The sequence below is a fragment of the Centroberyx gerrardi genome, chromosome 21 (genome assembly GCF_048128805.1).
Source record: "Centroberyx gerrardi isolate f3 chromosome 21, fCenGer3.hap1.cur.20231027, whole genome shotgun sequence".
Classification (NCBI taxonomy): Eukaryota; Metazoa; Chordata; class Actinopteri; order Beryciformes; family Berycidae; genus Centroberyx; species Centroberyx gerrardi.
In genome coordinates, this window is record NC_136017.1 from 13,954,072 (window position 1) to 13,974,171 (window position 20,100).

The 20,100-nt window shown below is 41.3% G+C and overlaps 1 protein-coding gene across 2 annotated transcripts in view; it reads left to right on the forward strand.

The window, feature by feature from the left end:
* The window catches only part of LOC139914133 (gamma-aminobutyric acid receptor subunit gamma-3-like), a 78,161-nt gene that overhangs the window by 7,067 nt on the left and 50,994 nt on the right, over positions 1 to 20,100 (forward strand). For both annotated transcript variants that reach the window (XM_071902342.2, XM_071902343.2), the window contains one exon: positions 15,764 to 15,831. In XM_071902342.2, coding sequence (XP_071758443.1) covers positions 15,764 to 15,831 — 68 coding nt within the window. The remainder of the gene's footprint in view (positions 1 to 15,763; positions 15,832 to 20,100) is intronic.

Consider the following 20,100-nt stretch of genomic DNA (forward strand, 5'->3'; position numbering starts at 1 on the left):
CATTTTCGGTACAGATTTCAGACGAACTCTCGTGAGTTGCGGAAATCCGAGCGAGAGTTTGACCCACTTTGGATTCTATATTAAAATCTCATGGATCCAATTCAGAAGTCATGTCAGATTCAATCACTCCGGGGCAAAGCACTATTTGAAGGAAGGGGATGGGAGCGGAGGATGGGATGTTGGCGGTTGGTGTATTTTTCTCATATTCATGCGTAATATACCTCAGAAGTCCTAGATTCATCCTTTGTTTTAATACAAAATAAAGATGTATCCTTTGTTTTATTAAAGCGTAAATTCAGTGGATATCAGATTTGAAGAGCATTACGATTATTTGCTGGGAAAGTTCAGACGGAGTGAACATTCTGTGCCAGAAATAAGAAGCTAGTGTTTGTCTTGTGCTCAAATCCGGTGATTTCACACTGGTACACGGCTCCAGCTGAGAAGGAGTTAGAGCAGATGGAAGAGGTGACTGTGATGCTACCTGGGATGAAAGGCTCACTCTCCAGTTCTCGGAAATGATTGAACGCTGCGATACGAAGCTCATCTCGGGTCCGCAAAGGAGACTTTCCGGTCTTCATTAATGGCGGAACTCCAAGCTTTTGGGTCCGTATGACATTTGAGTCTTGGCACTTAATCTCCTCATTAATGGATTCATGATTTGTTTTCCTTTTGTGGGTGGAATATTCATGTAAAACAGTGATGTAGTAGACAAACAACCACCAATAGAGACAATCAATTATATTTTCAGGAAAACATGAATCTATGCCTTTTTAAAAGACCCTGTCCTCATATAACTTAGATCAGTTTGATACTACTTAATATGAATTTAAAGATTTATATAAAAAAAGGTGAGTTTAAGTGTTGCCCTCCACTAATGAATGTAAATGAATGCAGCTTTGTTAAGAGATCAGAATTTATTAGATTTGTGATAGCATCTAGAACTCAACTCGCACTTCATTTCAAAGTCAGAGGTGCTTTTGTCTAGTTTTCTCATTTGCATCAGAAGGAAATCCTGCAAAAACTCCCTAATCCAAACTGGATGTTGTTTGAAGCAGTGAAATATTCAACTCACAAATGAAATATTCAACAGCTGAAACAAGCTGAGACATTAGGTAAGGCTTATTCAAAATGCACAACATGCATGCAGACACATTCCGCGACACCCTGTGCAGTCCAATGTGTTAATTGTAACGCCTTTAATTGCATGACACTGAAATTATCGGACGCAATTAATTCATATTTTCTCAACAGCTCATATTTTTTTTCATTACCGCCCAGTCAGTCGATCAATTTGGAGGTATGGGGTTCAAATTAAGTCCAAAAAGATACCTGCCCGCTGGATTAATGCCTTCTGTTACGGGTTAGTTTGGAGAAATGGCTTTGACCTGAGGGATGCCAGTTCCGTCGCTGAAAAACCGCATACACCATTATTGAACCTTCCCTGGATATGTCATGGTTAAAAAATGCTCCCATGGCGGTTTATTAAACAACTCTTTGACCACAGGTATTCATCCATGACCTGTTAGTGCCCAGTTGTAGTCAAAATGCTGCTGAATAAACCAGCAAGCATTAATCCAGTGGGCAGGTACCATTAGTCCCACTATTTATACGAAAACAGCTTTATATGCTTACACTGCCTCTTTGCTGAGGTAGATTTATAAAGATTTTCTGTAATGTGAGCATAAATGTTTTGTTGTTGTTGAGTAATTGACTAGACATGCACTTTTACCCAAATCTGTGGTGAAGCATGACATCTAATGGTGAAAAGTAGGGCACTGAACTGGCCATCTGCTATTGGTTGATCTTTGGTGCCAGGTGATGTCACCACCTGTTGTACCTTATAGAAGGTGACATGACCTGGCACCAAAGATCAGCCAATAGCAGATGACCAGTTGGGGTTTAGTAACTCTTTAAAGCAGCACTAGGCAACTTCACACGTTGGCGGCCCCATATGGGAGCATGAGGTAACCGTTTTAAAATGGTTTTAACTTGAATATCCAGAAATCCTGTAAGGTGACGTCAGTAATAAACTGCACACAGCATGTTCATGTTTATCTATGATATACCAAAGAAAACCAAAGAGTCGAGAGAGGAAAAAGATGGAGAGTTCAGCTTTCTCTGGACAGAGCGCTCACTCGCTCACTGTTTAGGAGACACTTTATATTTCACTCTTAAGTTTCGATTCATCACTACATGTAGGCTGATAGCAGGTGTATTTTTGCATAAAAATCTCGCCTGGTGCAGCTTTCTGTAAGAATCAACTGAAATAACAGTACTTCCACGGGAGTAAAATATTTGCTCTTTCCACCTCTGGCTCTGATCTTTGTGGCTTTGAGGCTCTGTGAGTCCGGGCCGGCCTCCTCTCCGTGATCCTCACAGAGCTGACATTTGGCACAGTGGTGACACCTCAGCGGCTGAAAGGACAGATCTCAGATGAGCCTCTTCAATATTTCAAGTCCGGTGACATTTCATTAGATGAAGAGGAGTTTAGAGTCCTGGCAAATGCTTTTCCCCACATCGTATCTAGCCAGGTTAGTTGACTTGACAATAACCTGCGGGAAAGAGTTACACATGAGATATAGACACACACACACACACACACACACACACAAGCTGGCGGATGGTGCAACCTTTTTGGGCTCTTTGTTGCAAATGCTTCTTCCACCACCGCTTCACAGAGGTAAGGGTGGGGGGGGGGGGGGTATCTTATCTTAAGTATCTGAATGTTTTCACACTCTTGGATGTTCCTTGTTTACAGTAAAATAAAAGGACAAATTGTACTATTTCTTGTTTTGCCAAAGTTGCATTTAGAAAAAATGTTGGCTCTGAAATGGGCCAGTATGTTATGTAGGAAGCTGACTTTACTGGAGGCGACCAATCCTCTTACATTTGGGGCAGAGGGAGGGGCGGACCCTCTAGTACTGCCAGCCAATCACAGCTATGGCTCTTTCTGGGCTGTTAGCATGGGCACAAGAGACTTTTGTTCCCCGAGTATCGACTGGAAGGCAGTTGCCTCACCCAAGGCTGCCAACAGTGGCCTCGCCCCACATTTCACTTAGCCAATCACAGGCCATGTGGTACTGTGCTTTGCTCATCTGCTCAGCCAGTGATAGAACCTGATTATTCCCACTTTGTGAAAGAGTTGCGGATTTGAATGATAGTTGACTTTTGTCATGTTGAACCACATCATGACATTTGTTATGTCTCACCACCAACAACACATGATGACATTTTGGGACACCTTGGCGCATAAATTTGCATATTATTGAGGCAAAACTTCTTTAAACTGCTATTACACCTTAATGTTTGAAGATATGATGTTCATATTAATACCATGTGTTATGTGAAGACAAGTGTGTTGACATAGGTTTATTGCTAATTAATGCATTAATTTGCGTAATGAATTACCTTATTAGCATAACCGGTCATGTTTAATAAATCATGGTGATTATGGCGAGACAGCTCAAGAGTCTCTTGATTTATGTCAGTGAAGTGTGTTGGGAACATCAAAAAGCAAGCTAAAATTGACTGTTTAAAAAACGTGAACATGTGACCAGGCTCTTTTAGTAGGAAAGAGGCACTAGAGAATACATTTCTAAAAATATTTATAAATTATTTTCACATGAAAAGTCTTCTTAGGCTCAAGGTAATGTAATAAAATTGTAAGAACAGTGAAAATTATGCCCTTTTTAAGGCGTTTCTGGGAGATGCATTTCACCGCATTGTCTGGCGAGGCTTGTAATAGCAGGCTTTGAGCATAAATTTCTCTTTTTATCTTCTGTTTCAAATGTTCATAAACCCTTACCATTCACTCCCTCGCATTCCAACGTTAATGAGAAACCACTAAGGAACGGCCAGGCAATCATCCGGAGGTTTAAGGCAGGGGCCGACACCAGAGTGAAGTGCATTAGGTGATAATAAGACCAAGCGGGGTCTGGATCATGGCTGAGACGTTTCCCATTCCTGTGAGCTCTAACCATTTAATCGATTTCCATCTGTGTCTCCCATGTCCGCTCCACTCCAGCCATAGTGCTGGTGGTTAGCCGGGGATTTGCGAGGGGGAAGACTTTCGAAATGTGGAAAGGGACAGGAGGAGAGAAGGCTGCATCTGTGTGGCTTGTATCTCCATGTAATCCCACTCATTTAGTGCAAAACAAAGAGGGGAATGCAGCCGCTTTGGAGGACAAATGAAAGGAATCATTGTGTTTGATCCGTTTTGTGTGAGTGTTTTGTGTCTCATTGCTTCTCTGGCACTAATATTTGTGTCTGATTGCACTAGATACGAGTCGATGAGCATCGATGACTCATTCCATCCTCAAACATCTCAAAGCGCAGAACTATGCAGGTAAAAAAATGAGTTTTTCACATGCAACAAAACTCAATACATCGCCTGCATACTTTTAAACACTTTGGAGACACCTAACTTCCCCGAGGACAGGTGTAGCGTTCTTTCACGCTAACCCTGAAATCGTTAAAATCTCATTCCCCACATTTGCTTGTTTGTGGAAGACAAAGGAGTAACAGGCAAAACATAGTTTGCGTTGCTGTGATTGCAGTGGGGGAGCGAACTAATGGATTATTCATTGTTTACCTGATGGTTACAAAGTCTCTAATTGAATGTTGAGAAAGTCTCCAGCTGTGACGAGCGCCTTCCGATTTTCGGCGCCGTCTTCCAAAGCGGCACATGCCCCCTTCTGTCGCTCGGTACAATGGTGCTAGTGGAGCGGCGCTTTCCCAGACAAGTCATGACGTTGGAGTTAGCGAGCACTTTAGGATTATTGTACCAACCTTATGTCAGTCAAACAATATGGCGGGGTGTGTGTGTGTGTGACTAAAGCGTATAATGTTCTGTCTTCCCTTGGCAAAGAGATTAACGATTATAGCATTAACCTCTGTCATGGCAGACGTTCAAGCCCTATTAGCATTATTATAAAATTTATTCCGTTGTGATTTTTAACACAGTATCCCGGGATTAGCCTAAGCCGAGCCAAAAAGCTTCCCTTTGCAGCCATCCATTAGCATCCCCCCCCCCCCCCCCCCCAATAAAGCCTCTGACACTTTTCACCCTAATGTTCAGCAGCGCGAGAGCAACAGCTAGAACAAAGTCTTTAAGGTTTAATGTCCGCAAGCTTGATTATGAGTGTGTGAGCAGTCCAGCACCTGTGTGTGTGTGTGTGTGTGTGTGTTTGATAGAGGGATGATTCACTTTCAATTCAGCCTATTCACAATGTAAATGAATACAGCAAATTGATGATGTGCTGTTCATTGACCCATTATATGGTGGATATAAGAGCGTGTTGTGGCTAAATTGATTTCTCTATCCTTGAATTGAAAGTAAATTGATAAAAGAACCTCAGCATATGTGCGTGTGTGTGCATACATTTGTGTATGTGTGTGTTTGTCTGTAACACCCCCGACCCCCCCCCCATTTGCTGAGTGATTGCTCTGTGTCGGGTGTGTGATTGCCTAGTGGCGATTCATAAGCGCCGAGACCTTTCCTTTGCCTGGTTCTCATTAAAGCTCCGAGAGGAAGAGAAACCCCCCCCCATCCCCCCCCCCCCCCCCCCCCCCTCGCAGATCTATTATATTTGATTCGGAGAGCTGAATAAAAATCTGGTGGAGTACAGTGTGTGCCTGCTCGTTCGCTCGCTCACCCACACGCTTGCATGCATACACAAATCTCAAATGCGCACACCTACACAGCCAGTCGATATCTGACGGAGAAGCCTTTTCATTACGACTCACATGACTCGTTTTTTTTCCTTTCATAAAAGGATTATATGAGATTTGCCGAATCTTCGGCACACTTCTGACGTCATCTTTTATCTCTGGCTCGATAATATGGAGTGGACTGCTGGGTCTAATAAAACAAAGTCTGAAGGGTCACTGAGCGAGGCTGCACTCCTTCAATTTATATAACCTGTATTTATCCAGGGAGGATTTGCTGAGTAAGCGCTCTTTTTTTCAGCAATACCCTGCTTTAAGTTCATTGAAATACATATATTCACAACTGGCTGCCATGTACATCTGCAGTTTTACACCGCTGGCTACTGAGCGACCATGCTCAAAGGCACCACGTCAATAGCTAATAGAGGGTAAAGTGTAACTCCTTCACTTCTACCTTTTCTCGCTATTTCCTACTGGTCTGGGGACTCAAACCTTGAGATCACAAGTCCACCTTTCTAACCTTTCAGCAATTCGAAATGGTTTTTTTTTGCAAGCTCCACCAATTTTATAGCGTTTTTCTTTTCACACAGAGGAGGAAAATCCGAAAAGCATTGGAGGGCCTCATTTATACAACTGCATTTTGATTTCATCGTAAATCGGGTCTTGAGATCATTTTTCAAACTGGGTGTGCACTTGATTTATAAAAATGACGACGACTGAATAAATGCGCGCGTGGCACTTCCATCCATAACTTACAGTTGTCCAATAAATTTAGGCCATCAAGCTTCAGTTCCTTGTGTTGTATGAATATCCAAAATTAATTGTCATCAATCAAAGCTTCTCCTGTTTTGCTGAGTTCCACCAAAAACTGAAGGCTTTTTATCAAATCAATCTATACTCAAAATCACATCTCGTTCAGAAACATATGCATCATGTCATTAGCCGATGTAGGGCTGGGAACATTTTAACAGACAACTTTATTAATGGTGACACTGTGTTCTTTTGTATGACAGTGGTGTGTGTGTGTGTGTGTGTGTGTGTGTGTGTGTGTGTGTGTGTGTGTGTTTGAGTGTGTGTGTGTGTGTGAGAATTAGCTGCTCTAGTTTTGATGGACCTGTAGCATCTGCCAGAGGTAAGACTATGGCAAACATACATTTTTTTTGTTCGGCAGTGAACGTCTCCTGGGTATGAGGGACTGTAGTTTCCCAGTGGTTGGGAGTTTGCAGCTGATGGCCCTCTCAGCAGTGCAGATGGCTCACTGCAGCTTGGCCTTGGAGTGAATAGATGCCGTGGATTTTTACAGATGTGGGTCAAATAGCATTTGCAAATAATTCTTAGCATTTACTTTCACCTGAGAACCAGATGGCTGAGGTTTGCCACATGCAGATTGGGGTTTTAGTTAGACAAACATTTCTCTGAGGCAGAGCTGCTCTGGAGGCAGAAATAATCTAATTGGTTGAGTTAAACCTCAATGGGCGGAGCCAAAGAACCACCGTTTTTCTGGCTAATTAAGTAAGATTAGACTGAAGCCCAGTGAAAACGACAAGAGGTAAGAGAGGAGGAAGCTAATATTATGAAGCCTAGCGCTCTGCTGCTAACTGAAACAATGCAATCTGCTAAGTTATCCAAGTAAGCTAGCCATACTAGCCTACAGCTGTCTAGTTACGCTAGTTTCCTAGCCTACTGACCTTCCACCATCATGACTGCCATAAATGAATGAAAAAAGAAGTCACTGCTATCTATATTTTTTCATTCATATTTTGACCATGACTTGCTTCTTTGCCATTCAAGTATTCCAGTTAGCTAACTTTCGCTCCAAAACACCGGTTCTCTGGCTCCGCCCACTGACATTTAACTGAACCAATGAGATAATTTCTACCTCCAGAGCAGCTCTGCCTCTGAAAAATGTTTGTATAACTCAATCTCCAATCTGCTTGTCCCATAGCATCATACAATGAGTTACAGGCAGGATTTCCAAGTTTCCAAGACGCTGTTTGAATTGTCCTGATCCATTGCACTGGACAGTAATTGTAGCATATCTGTTGCTGGACCTTCTTGATTTAGTACCATGTTAGTCTTTAACCTTTACTGTAAATAAGGTTCTGGGACTTGTTTGGTTGAACAAGGAATAGAGAAAGGGTTGCATTAGGCCATCAAGGCGGTGATGGTCATAGATACATTTGGGCCATCTAGGTGTTGACTTGGTACAGCTAAATCACTCGCAATGCTATAATTCTCTCTTTATGCCTGCTAGCATTGCAAAATTCCCACCTTTGACAGCTGAGTCAGCCAAATAAGTTTGTTGATTTGGCTGTCCAAAAAATACAAAATAGGCATCTAGATTTAATTCACTGATTATCTAAAATGCTTTGGATGGGAATAAATATGCTGGAGATGTGTATACCCACAAGGGTGTTTCTCTCCATTTTTTCCCTTATTTCTGTCTCTCTGTGTGTATCTCCACCTAATAGACTAGTGACTCTAAACCAGTGTGGAAAGCTCAGGTGTGCCTTGACATTTTGCTCAAATGTTAAGTAAATGAAATACCTAACACAATTATTAGATTTGATTCATTAAAACTCTGTTGTCTCTGTAGCGAGCTTGTTATCAAAACCAGTCAAATCCATTAGCTCTGTTTGTGTTTTTCTGGCACTTTTTCATAATTTTTGACAGTTTTCAGTAATGGTGTGCCTAGCAAATTTGTTGTTTTGCTGACGTGTGGCTCAGCACCAAGCGCGCCGAGAAACACTGGAATAGACAGTAGAGGGAGGTTTCTGTCTAAATGGAGTCTGTGCAGTCACACAATAAAGATAAGAAGCCATTGTGTAACCCCTAACCGCATCCAGAAACCAATGCCATCAGCATCATCATGCACCATATGGCAGCTCAACGTAAAAGTATATTAGGAATGCTCATGTGTTGCAGTTTGCAAGTCATACAATAGACTTATGATAACCCAGCCTTGGTATGTTGGCTACATGTTGTTTAGTGCCACGTTCACGTCATATCAGAAGAAACGGAAGAACAAGATGACATTTTGGTTCTACAACTTGGAAGCGTTTACATGTTTAACTTTTTGCCCACATCCAAAATGGTGATTGTAAGGTCAGTTGGTGCTCCTTCTTGTTATCAAAATGTATTTTACGATCAACCAATATTATTATCTTCCTCTGAAAGACCTAAAACAAAGGAAAACAACATCGGTGGATTCACTGCCAAGTTTACCGCCACACTTCTACAATTAGTGACACCAAGTGGGGGATATCGGAGTCTACAAAAGATTGCCACATGTCCTACTTGTAATTACCACTAGGGGACTGACATGAATGTTTTTTTCCCAGTCGTCAGCTCGTATTTACAGTAAATCCAATATGATGTGAATGCAGCATAAAATACGGTAGATATGGCTACAGGCTGGTAGCAATTGTTAAAGCTTTGTGTTACAAGGAAAACCTTGATAGCGCTAGTGGTGATCTCAGTTGGAGTCATTTTAGGGAAAATAAAAGGGGAATAACAGTTTACTAGCTCACCATTCCCCTTTACTACAACTCAATCATCTAGTGACGATCTATACAATACAGATACAGTAGATGGGGTCTGTTCAGTTACATAATGACTCTATGGTGACCCAGACTGTATGCACATTGGCACACTGTAGTAGTAGCAGTAAGTGTTTTCCTATGTACACCCAAGCCCAAGGCGATGGGCTGAAGAGTCTCAACACATACTAACAAGGGAACAGAGAGGTCATGCATGACATGATGTGCGATTACTGCGGGTGACATGGGCTATACCAGTGCAGTAGAGTATGGCTGGATGGATTACAGTGTGTGCAGTTACTGAATACTCTTGTGTATCCATATCCGACTTGAACTATATGACCCATCACTCTGACTTTAAGGGACAAAGATATATGCAGAATATTTTACAGTTTTTTACGATTGCTAGCAACCTTTTATCAGTTCTGTAGTCACATTTTCATAACTCTTAACACAGTTAGCACAACATCGGTCTGTTGCGGGCCATACCATTAACACATTTCTTGTTCCTTTGACACAAAATGCATTCACTGAACACATTTTAAAAACTCTTGAATTTCTTTTACACACAAGCTCAACCAAGACCAAAACTATGGATTTTTACTGCCAAATTTACAAATGCTTTCACACTGTATGTCAGAACAGATAACCTCATGTTCTAAACCTAACTTATAGGCTAAAGTTGAAGTGAACAGCAGTTCACATTGTACATTGAAACATGTACATTTTTATTGCTAGTGAGAAACAGCTGATTGAAGTTATGCAAATAGACCAATCACAGCTGAACACTGCCAGGGGTGGATAAGGCACGCCAAAAGATACTTCCCAAGGTGCATAGCCAGAGAAAATATAAGGAGTGATGTGGACGAGAACATGTGGCCAAATGCAGAAGACCGGGTAGATTAGAAAAGGACTGTGTATTTTTCTTTTTTTTTCTTCTGTGCCTTTTTCTGTTTGTATATTTTATTTTTACACCACTGTAACCAGCAGCTATACTGCAGATTTTTCTTGATCTCTTGCAGTAATTTCCTATAGCAAATAAAGCCTTTACTGCAGCAATTCTGTAACTTATTCCTTTTTCATATACTGTACATTCTATAAAGTAAAGATGAGTCATTCACTTCTGATATAGAATGTTTGCAAAACATTTACTACACTCAACAAAAGAAAAATGTAGAGTGACTTCAAAAGTAACTGCAGTGCGAAAAACAATTGATTATCAATATACTGTCTATTGTATAAGGGTAGAACTGACACATGTAAAGTAATGCATTTTCTGTAATACCATCTGCTGTTAGTATTTTGTATGTCATTGTGCTGTGATTGACTAAATGTTCCTGTTGGAAGAAAACATGTGCTAGAGTTTTGAAAGAATTATTTGATTTTGAGACATGTTTGCAGTGTTTTGGTAGAGTTAGTGTATTTTGACAAAGTATTCTTGCATTTTGAAAATTAGTGTTGGTGTTTAGTTTACAATATGTGATTTTGAGCATAAAATTAACTGTTTTGCCAACTGTGTGTTGTAGGTGAGTTGGTGTGTGAAGAGTTTAGAAAAAGTATTATAAGTATTGAAAAACGCTTGCTAGCGATCGTAAAAAACTGTATTATTCCAAATTAATTCCTTCCTTTGGAATAATCCAACTGTTTGCACGAACACTAAATAAAGTGATCTGATAAGGTCTGGTGCATTTACGTGCACCAAAGAATAAATGTTGAGGAAAAATGTTCTAGACTTTCTCGAAAGCTTGTTGATGTCACTTACTCTTAGTGTAGGAATATGCACAGAAATATGTATTCCAACCAAAGAAAGGAGCCAGTTGAAGCATTTCCATTCCATACTGTAGCTGCTGATATTCTCCTATGGAACGATTATCAAAAGGTTTATACCACGTTTTTCATACCAAATGAAATTTCTTTTGGAATGGGATATTCTATTCTGTTTGAGGTGGTTATATAATGTAGTGGTAGTATATATGGCCAAGGGGATTGTGTACTTTTACACAATACACTTGTATGAAAATGCTAAGCCCTTGCTTAGAAGTATGCCTGATGCAAACAAAGACCGGAGGCAAATAGCTGGAGGGCCGACAAGAGATCGGTTTTAATAAGTAAATAGGATGAGTTATTTTCCAGTACATACATCTATGAATGTGAGAATGGAGATGTGAGGTTAACCCTGGGGATGGCCTACGAAAGCTCACTCAGGCCTATTCCTGGTACAGTGCTCCTTGGACATTGAACATATGGGAATTGAACGGTCAGCTGGGCCATGTGCGCATGTGTGTATGCGTGTGTTTGCGTCATTTCAGGGCTGATAATGCGTAATGCATTTGTCATTCCAGTGAAAGGCCAACCAGGCATAAAAGCCCCCTCTTCTTAATCAAGGCCAACGGGGTAATTCAGTAATACAGATGGAGCCTGTCATGCTCTTCTGAAAAGGAAGAAGAGGAAGAGGAGGAAGAGGAGGAAGATGAGCGCTCTTCCTCTGTATCCTCTGTGGGTCACTCTCCGAGAAATGGAAAATTGGATCCTTTGTGGATTTCCATCTATCTATCTATCTATCTATCTATCTATCTATCTAACTGAAAAAGAAGACGAAGAAGAGTCAAGGTTTCTTTCTTCAGGGAGGCACATTGATGAGAGATGAAAAAGAACAAAACAGGCTCTCAAGCCAGGAGAGAAAAAGGATGAAAAGAAAGAGAAAAATAAAAAAAAAATCCCCTCAATACTCTGCTATACAGCATCATCATCACTACCTATGCATTGTTGTGGAAGTCCGCATCACACATGAATCTGCCACGCGTTATTTGGACATATGTCAGGTCGGCTCAGCGTTTGTGATGCTCATGGTTGTGCTTGCTCACGGATTCATCCACATTACAAGAGGAAGCAAAAAAAAAAAAGACTTAGGGAGGAGCAGAAATACTGGACTGTAACATCTTGTTTTACGCTTTATTTGTTCCTCACCTCCTCTATAGGGGCCTGGTAAAGAAACCTAAGCGAGAAAAACAAAGTGGACTCAATGGTATTGTAGAAGTGCCGATTATTGGAGCTCAGCGAACCAACCTCACTGATGTCTATGTAAAACATGTCTTATGCAAAGCCCAGAGTATCGTAGTCTACCTTCATCGCCCAACGTGGCGAGAATTTAGAGCAGTTCCCTTCAGGTTGTCCCAATTCCCGAGTGCTGTAAACTTGTTTAACTGTAACAGATCGACTTTCCGCCCCGTGCTTCCACCTCCTTGGTCTTTCAATTTTCTCCTTTTCCACTGTACATGTGTCTTGCGGGCATCATGGTTGACTCACTGGTTAGCAGTGTCGCCTCACAGCTAGAAGCACCTAGGTTCAAATCTCAGCCCCGGTCCTTTCTGTGCGGAGTTTGCATGTTTTCCCTGTGTTCGTGTGGGTTTCCTCCTACAGTCCGAAGACATGCAGGTCAAGTAAACTGGAGCCTCGAAATTGCCCATAGGTATACTGTAAATGTGAGTGTGTTTGTCTGTCCAATGTGTGTTCGCCCCGTGATGGACTGGCGATCTCTCTAGGGTATATCCCTGCCTTCCTACCCAATGCATGCTAGGATAGGTTCCAGCCCCCCATGACCCTGAATAGGAATACATGCGAATGGATAATGAATGAAGGAATGGACGAATGTGTCTTGCATGTTGCTCTATTTTGTATATTGTGATCATGTATTGTCCTGTATGCTTTGAATGCCAAATTTCTTGAGTTGCAGCTTGAACTTGGCTGGACGCCCAGAAACGGACCAGCGCTTGCATGAAGGTTAGAGACGCTAGCTTCTGACCAGAGACATGCCAATTTGAATCCCAGTTGTGAATTTGGAAAATTAACAAAATACTGCCCTTTCTACTCATAACAATTTCCTGCCGTTGATCTGTGACCAACACACTTAACCCAACCTACTCTAGTGTAACTGCTTCGAAGCCAATAGGCAACATTCAAAAACACATCTTATCAGCATCAGGTTCTTTAAACTGGTTGGTGTCTAAGCTGTTGATACAAATTAAGCTTAAATTTCTGACTGAATGTAAATTTGGATCCAAAGATTACAGAGGATGCATCTTTAATACAGGTTAAAACACAAATAAGAAAAGCAAAGTAAAAAAAATAAGTGAAATCACATTAATGCCATGAAATTCATTAGAAAATTTGCTTTTGTCCCTCATTGTCCAGTTGGTGGAGCATAACATTGCAGTTGGAATGGATTCAACTCCTCCCAGCAGGCCTTTACCAACCAAAAACGTTTGCATCAATGGCCCCGCACAGCAAGTCCCTTGGGATATAACACACAGATGAGCACACATGAACACACCCACGTGCATCTGAATTCTTTGATTCATATCCACCTCAAAAAGCATAGAAAATGATATGAATAGTGAAGATGCAGATGAAGGACTGCATGTCAATGAACAGCATTTCCACATAAAAATGATTAATATGAATGTGGAGTTGATAGCTGGGTCATGGATACATAAAATAGTACTTCCCTCACATATGGCAACTCACAGTAATAGACTATATGAAAAATGTAACTGCTTATAGCGCTCTTCTTTGATAGTGCTGCTGTCTGTATAGCTCTCTAACCACAAGCCTGCGGACATGGCCTAACCCACCAAATATAAACATTAATTTCACCATTATGGCCTGTGTCCTTATAGCAGGGAGCATAGAGAGGCCAAGTCTGACGTAATCCTGTAGGCTGTAAAGTTAGCATTTCTGACACTTGGTGTGTATTCAAAAATCCCCGACTAACTATGCTATGTTTTGTTCCATGAAATAAAATACATCAACTAACATCATCTTTGTGAATTTTCATCCTTCCATTACTTTTTTTTTATCGACTGTTGCTAACAAAATGCTAATCGTTCGGGAAAGGGGAACTACAACAGTCATTAGCCTGTAGCTAGCGACAACTGGAAAACAACAATTGGAATAGAACTAGCAACAAACTAACAACTAACAAGAACAAGGAAACAGTAACAACTGTAATAACTATTCAATGCAACGCTATGAAAATATTAGTAATTTGAATGTACAACGCAGTCAGGATGAGACAAGAGGTAAACGACGCCGCTCATGACTTTCTTTGTGCTATTGCTGTCCGCTTTCCCCGATGATTAGCGCAAAGTTGATGCTAGTGGATGTATTTCAACCCGTGGAACAAAATACAGTATATCTCATGTGTATCCGCATATTTTTGGCATTTTTCAAAAAGGCTATTCTTATTTTTTTTATTTTGGACTACACAATAAATAGTGGAGATACTAATCGATGGCGTAAAATGCGCTCACTCATTCACTTCCCCCACAGAGATTCGATTGAAGTGTGGATCCTCTGGTAACAAGCAAGCAGATAAGCTATTCATCCCCACAAGGGTAGAGGTACAAGAGCTCTCACACATGCACTGTACTTAACCCCAAAACAACTCAACCTACATTTAAACTATTGTCAGAATGTAATGTTTGTAAATGGAGTGTTGTGTCCAGTAGCACTCAAAGGGAGAAAATTGTGTGTGTGTGTGTGTGTGTGTGTGTGTGTGCATGCATGCGTGTGTGTGTGTGTGTCCTGTCTATACGCCATCACAGAAGTTAATTGCTGTAGTCGTGGTGCCCTGGGATAGAAGGAGAGAGGGCGAGAGAGTGATGGTGCTTGGGAAACTTGTTGGAGCGTGCTCCATTGGATCGAATGAAATCACGCTAGAAAGGTGCTAACAGCAAACAGAACAGCATTTAAATGAAGCCAGAACGGTGCACGAAATCCACGGTTATGAATGTTTGATGAGATGTTTGTTCACTAACTTCAAACATGCTCTGGTGGTTCCTACAAGCATTTTCACACTAACTGGGCTATGTTATCAAACGCAATTTGTCTTTTGTAATTTATTTCTTTGCTGAATCTAAAATTGCAGACGTCTGAGTTTCCAGGGTCTCCGCCCATGGCAAACAACCAATGAGTCCCCAGCCACAGACATATATATGATACAGATATATGTATTTGAGGGTATAATATATGTTGTCAGGAAGTGAGGGTATAATATATGTTGTCAGTAAGTAACAACATTTGGGTTGCAGCATTTAGGTCTACGTCTCTGATAATTTAGTTTTCACTTCCTGAAACCAACCTGGAGCCCCAATGTTGTTGCCAAGCAAAATTAGCAAAGACCCTTCGCATTGGCTGGATTTGTGTTTGTTGCCTGGCAACATTAACACTGTATCGGGCAGCACTGTGAAATATTGGGAGCTTTTCTGATTTCAGGGGCATAACTCTTTCTCTCCACTGTGAACGGATGGCTCCGCTCTGATCGAAAAGAAAAAAGCGATTAGGTTTACTTTTCAATGTGACATTGTGAGTGATGATAATCATTGTTAAACTTCAACACTGATTGGATCTGTGGCTATGGGCGCCCCGTGCAGTTTCAGTCACAGATTTAATTTCTGGATGAAACAATAAAGAAATGCCGACACCGTGACAAATAAAGTAGAAGCATTGCATATAAACATTACCGTGACTCTCACTCTTCCTCTCTCTGGCCCTTGCAGTGAAACCGACGGTTATCGATGTGGGGATATATGTCAACAGCATTGGACCCGTGTCGTCCATCGATATGGTGAGTTAAATCGTTTTATCCCCCTTTTCCCTTTTGCTTTTTCTTTGCCCTCCTCTCTGTTTCTGTCATGCTCTCTCTCTCCATTGCTATTTTCCTCTCTCTTGCTCTCTTTCCCTCTCCCTCCCCCATTTGCACACACATTCACACCCACACACACATTACATGCACACAAAAAACACGCCACACACACACATGCATGTCCTCTGTCCCACTCTGTCCTTGACCACCTCAGAACAACCACAGCTGTTTCTGTGGAGAAGGAAGCCAGGAAAGACAGGTGTGGAAGTCCCATGCATCAGCTAGCATTAAGCAAATGAGTGAGTTTAAAAACCCAGAAGAGCCATTGCATTTTTGCTATGAAAACCTCCCTACTATTGAGTTACATAGAGATTTGTGTCCCTGTGGAGGAGCTTGGGCAAGACCAAGTCTGCTTTTTTCAGTCTCTGTTTTTTTTTTTAAGCTTTATTGAATTATTGCATCTTTTGCACCATCATAGAAATTCCACTAAACAAAGTTTGGCTAAAGTACTGAAAGTAAAAAAAATAAATACATATTGGAAAGAGACTTCAGCACACATCAATGCACATTTCATTACAGAAGGCTTGATCAGATGCCAAAAAATATAAGAAATTGTAGACCAGACGCGAGCTGAAAGGTTGATGAAAGGTAATGGGAAAAAGAGCTACTTTTCCGGCAGCTGAAAGTATAAGAACTCTGTTGTTTGGCCTTGAGTGAAATGCGGTAGACTAAATGGATTCAGCCGTTCATTATGCATAATTCAAAGGGCCCGTTCTGCCTCCGTCAATACACACCATTGTGATATTTATTTTTCTACTTGAAAATTCTCCCTCTCTGACTCTCTGAAGCAGAACTTCATAAATGCATTGCTTTGCTAATGTTAGCCGATCTACGCATTATCATGAAAGTGTTTTATCTTTGAATTTACCAGATCACCAGATGTTGAGTCACGACAGTTGCCTGGCAACATTAAATAGTTCCCTGATATAAAAGCAATTTAGCCCCTTTCAGTGTCAGTACCAGCCTGTTGTTTGACTCCGTGTGTCATATAAAATTATATCCCCACAGTCAGAATAAAATATATAACGGCACTTAATGGCATTACATACATTATACACAAGGCTGTGAACATGTCTTTGCTGTCTGGTGTTATTGTTGCCTAATTTACGACAACTTTCTAGACTAGAAACTCCAGTCATTTATTGCATTTGTAAAAACTTATGCAGGTTATTAAATAAAGGCAATTAAAAAAGAAAGCCGTTCTATGGTGGCACAGATTTTCATGTTGCAGATCTTGCATTTACAGGTTTCTTAGCCATTTTTAATTGACAAATTAAGGTGGGACAAAGTGGGAAACATTATACCTTGAGTGATTTAAATGAGCGCCACTGTACAATATTGCCCCTAATTCATCCCATTCGTTTTATGCCACAGCACTGCTAAGCAGCCTTTTTGCACAGGCCATTTAGCCATTCCTCCCAGTATGCATTTGGGTAAATTCAATTTGGGATGCAAAATGGTGCAATTGAACTCATAGTTCATTAAGTCGCTTTTGTGCTGGAGCCAGCAGGAGAGGCACAGCCACTTGAGTAGATGCTGCAGCCGCAATAGTGAATGAATTAATGATAGGTTTTCCTAAACTGTCATTCCAAACACATGAGCGAGAGAAAGAGAGCGTGAAAAACATTGTTAAAGTGTGACCTGGTCACTGGATGACACACAAGAGTGAGAACAAAATGCACTTTCGCTTACATTGTGGAAAACTTTCTCTTACATAGTGAAAAATGTACAGCGAGTTGGTCATTATTGCAAAATAAGCCCCGACAGGGTGATTCAAGGATTATTCGGAGGGGTCTTAATCACCCTGAAGGGGCTTATTTTGCAATAATGACCGGATCCCTGCACATTATCCCGCTTATTACATGGCTGCTTACCAAAGACATTAATCTCTTGACACAAAACGCTGATAAAATTAACATGATTTTATTGCATGCTAAAGTAATTCACAAGCTGCCACCAAAAGCAGTCCAGCAGGACTGTCTGCAGCAACCAAGGAGAAACGTCTTTTTGGCAGAAACAAGTTAATTTGAGTAGAAATGGACCAGACTTCTTGGCTGTGGAGTGATATGACTAGATGTTAAACAGCAGTCTGTTATTCAGAACAGACTTCAGAATGCTTTCACTGGCCAATTAGAACTGGGTATTCAACAAAGCCATGTAATAATTAAGCAACAACATACTTGAGGTTGTGCTATAATGCTATATTGTAGTTATATAGATCAGATCACTTGAATATGTTATTGCTTTTAAATAACACTTAATATTTTTCAGTACCATCAAACATTAAACAAAGGTAGAAGCTTTGGGTTTTCATTTATATTTTGGCCCTCAAGGCTTCCACCAACAAAAAAATAGTTCCCCTGTTGCCAAGCAGTAAGCATCTTGCTTCATTGCATTTATTCACAAACAAGGTGATTCCATTTGAGTTATGATGTACAATAATACAAATAAAGGCAGAATAAGGCGGATCACTCCAATAGTATCAAGAAACTGTTGATTTGCATTGGAAACAAGTGTAACTATCTCACTCCACTGGCAGATTTTTAAACAATGTCATTTAACTTGTTTAGGAAGATTTTAAAGCTCCTTACACTATATTTAATGTTGTTAAAATTTACTTTTTTTTTTGCAGTGAATGTATATAAATTGCCTTGGCAATATTGTTAAGTGTTGACATAGTTTGAAGAGACTTCAAAAAAATAACTCCAAAAACATATGACTCCTGTCTATACCCCCCCACACACACACACACACAATCAGGAGAAACCCAGTTGTTGTAAATCAAGCTCCTGCAGCCAGTAGTGGGTCAGTGGGGCATGGCCGGGCTCGGCTGTGCCACGCTGCGGGAGCCCAAACTTTGTTTCAGCAGCGCGCCACGTCCCGCTGAGACATTCCAGTGATTTTCCTCTGAATAAGTGCTGATTGGCTTCACCCTGTCTGGGCCGATGGGCGCCGATCGCCCCCGGGGTTGACTGGACTGGAATGAGTACAGAGTCACAACTCCTTTATCTCTGTTTCGCTCTCTCTGTCTGTCTCTCTGGGTCTCTCCCTCTCCCCCTTTATCCATTTCTCTCTGGAAATGTTATAATGCCAGGGAGAAAAACAACAGATTTCTTCAGCCTGGCTTGACTTGGCCTGGCCTGGCCTTGATTTTTATTTTTTTTTTATATCTCCATTCACACTACGCTGCACACGGCGGACCCACGCTCCTCCACTTGCTTGCTGAGCCGCCCGAGTCCGATTCACCACGCGACCCGAAAAGTCCATTTAGCGCGTTCGCTCCATCTGAACTTTGTGTGTGTGTGTGCGTGCACGTGTGTGTAGGGCGACTTCCAGATGAAAAACCAGGTCAAATCCCTGGGGTATATTAGACGCACAATCCATATTTATCATCCGCGACACAACAACTGTTTGCGGCCTCAGACGACACGCGGACACGGCCAATGACCGAACTCCAGGACCGTCGGAGTTTCTCATCGGGCTTTTGAATGAGATACATTACCGTTCCTCATTTGCTCCAGCGGTAATGGGCACTGGCTGGGATGATGCAATGCCAAATGAAGCCGATAGTAATTTAGGACATACTGTGATGAATGCTTGAGTGATTAAACAGCATTAGCGGCATTAATGTCAAGTGAAAGCGCCGTAGTTTTATAGCTGGTGCTGGGAGAGTCAGATAACACAGCCGGTAAACTAATTGACAAAGATGGACGCTATTTGACAACGACACTATGTTCTCGTCTTCGCTGCCCAAGCCGGTGAGTGGGTGGCTTGAAATTCACCAAAGAGCAGGCCGATGGTTCCACTACACAGTGTGTATATACAAAATAAACCAAGTGTGCAAAATATCAGGACTGCCCGCTATTTTCATGAAATTGACTGACTGCGTGAATCCAAGTGAAAGCTATGATTCCCTACAGATCTCAGGGAGGAGACAGATTAAAGCCTCGAGACAAATGTGGCATGTATTGTGGGGAAGAAGGTGCAACTCAGTGATAGGATGGAGGTTCTAATATGTTGTGCATTGTATATTAGCACACCAAGAAATGTATATGATATATGATGTTCAGTTACTGGAATTTGGGGGTTAGATAGAGGCGTGATTGGTCAACATAAGTTTAACCCATGCAGATGCACGTTTTATTCAGAACTTCACTTCAAGTGCATGAAGAGCGGTGCTTGCAAATGAGC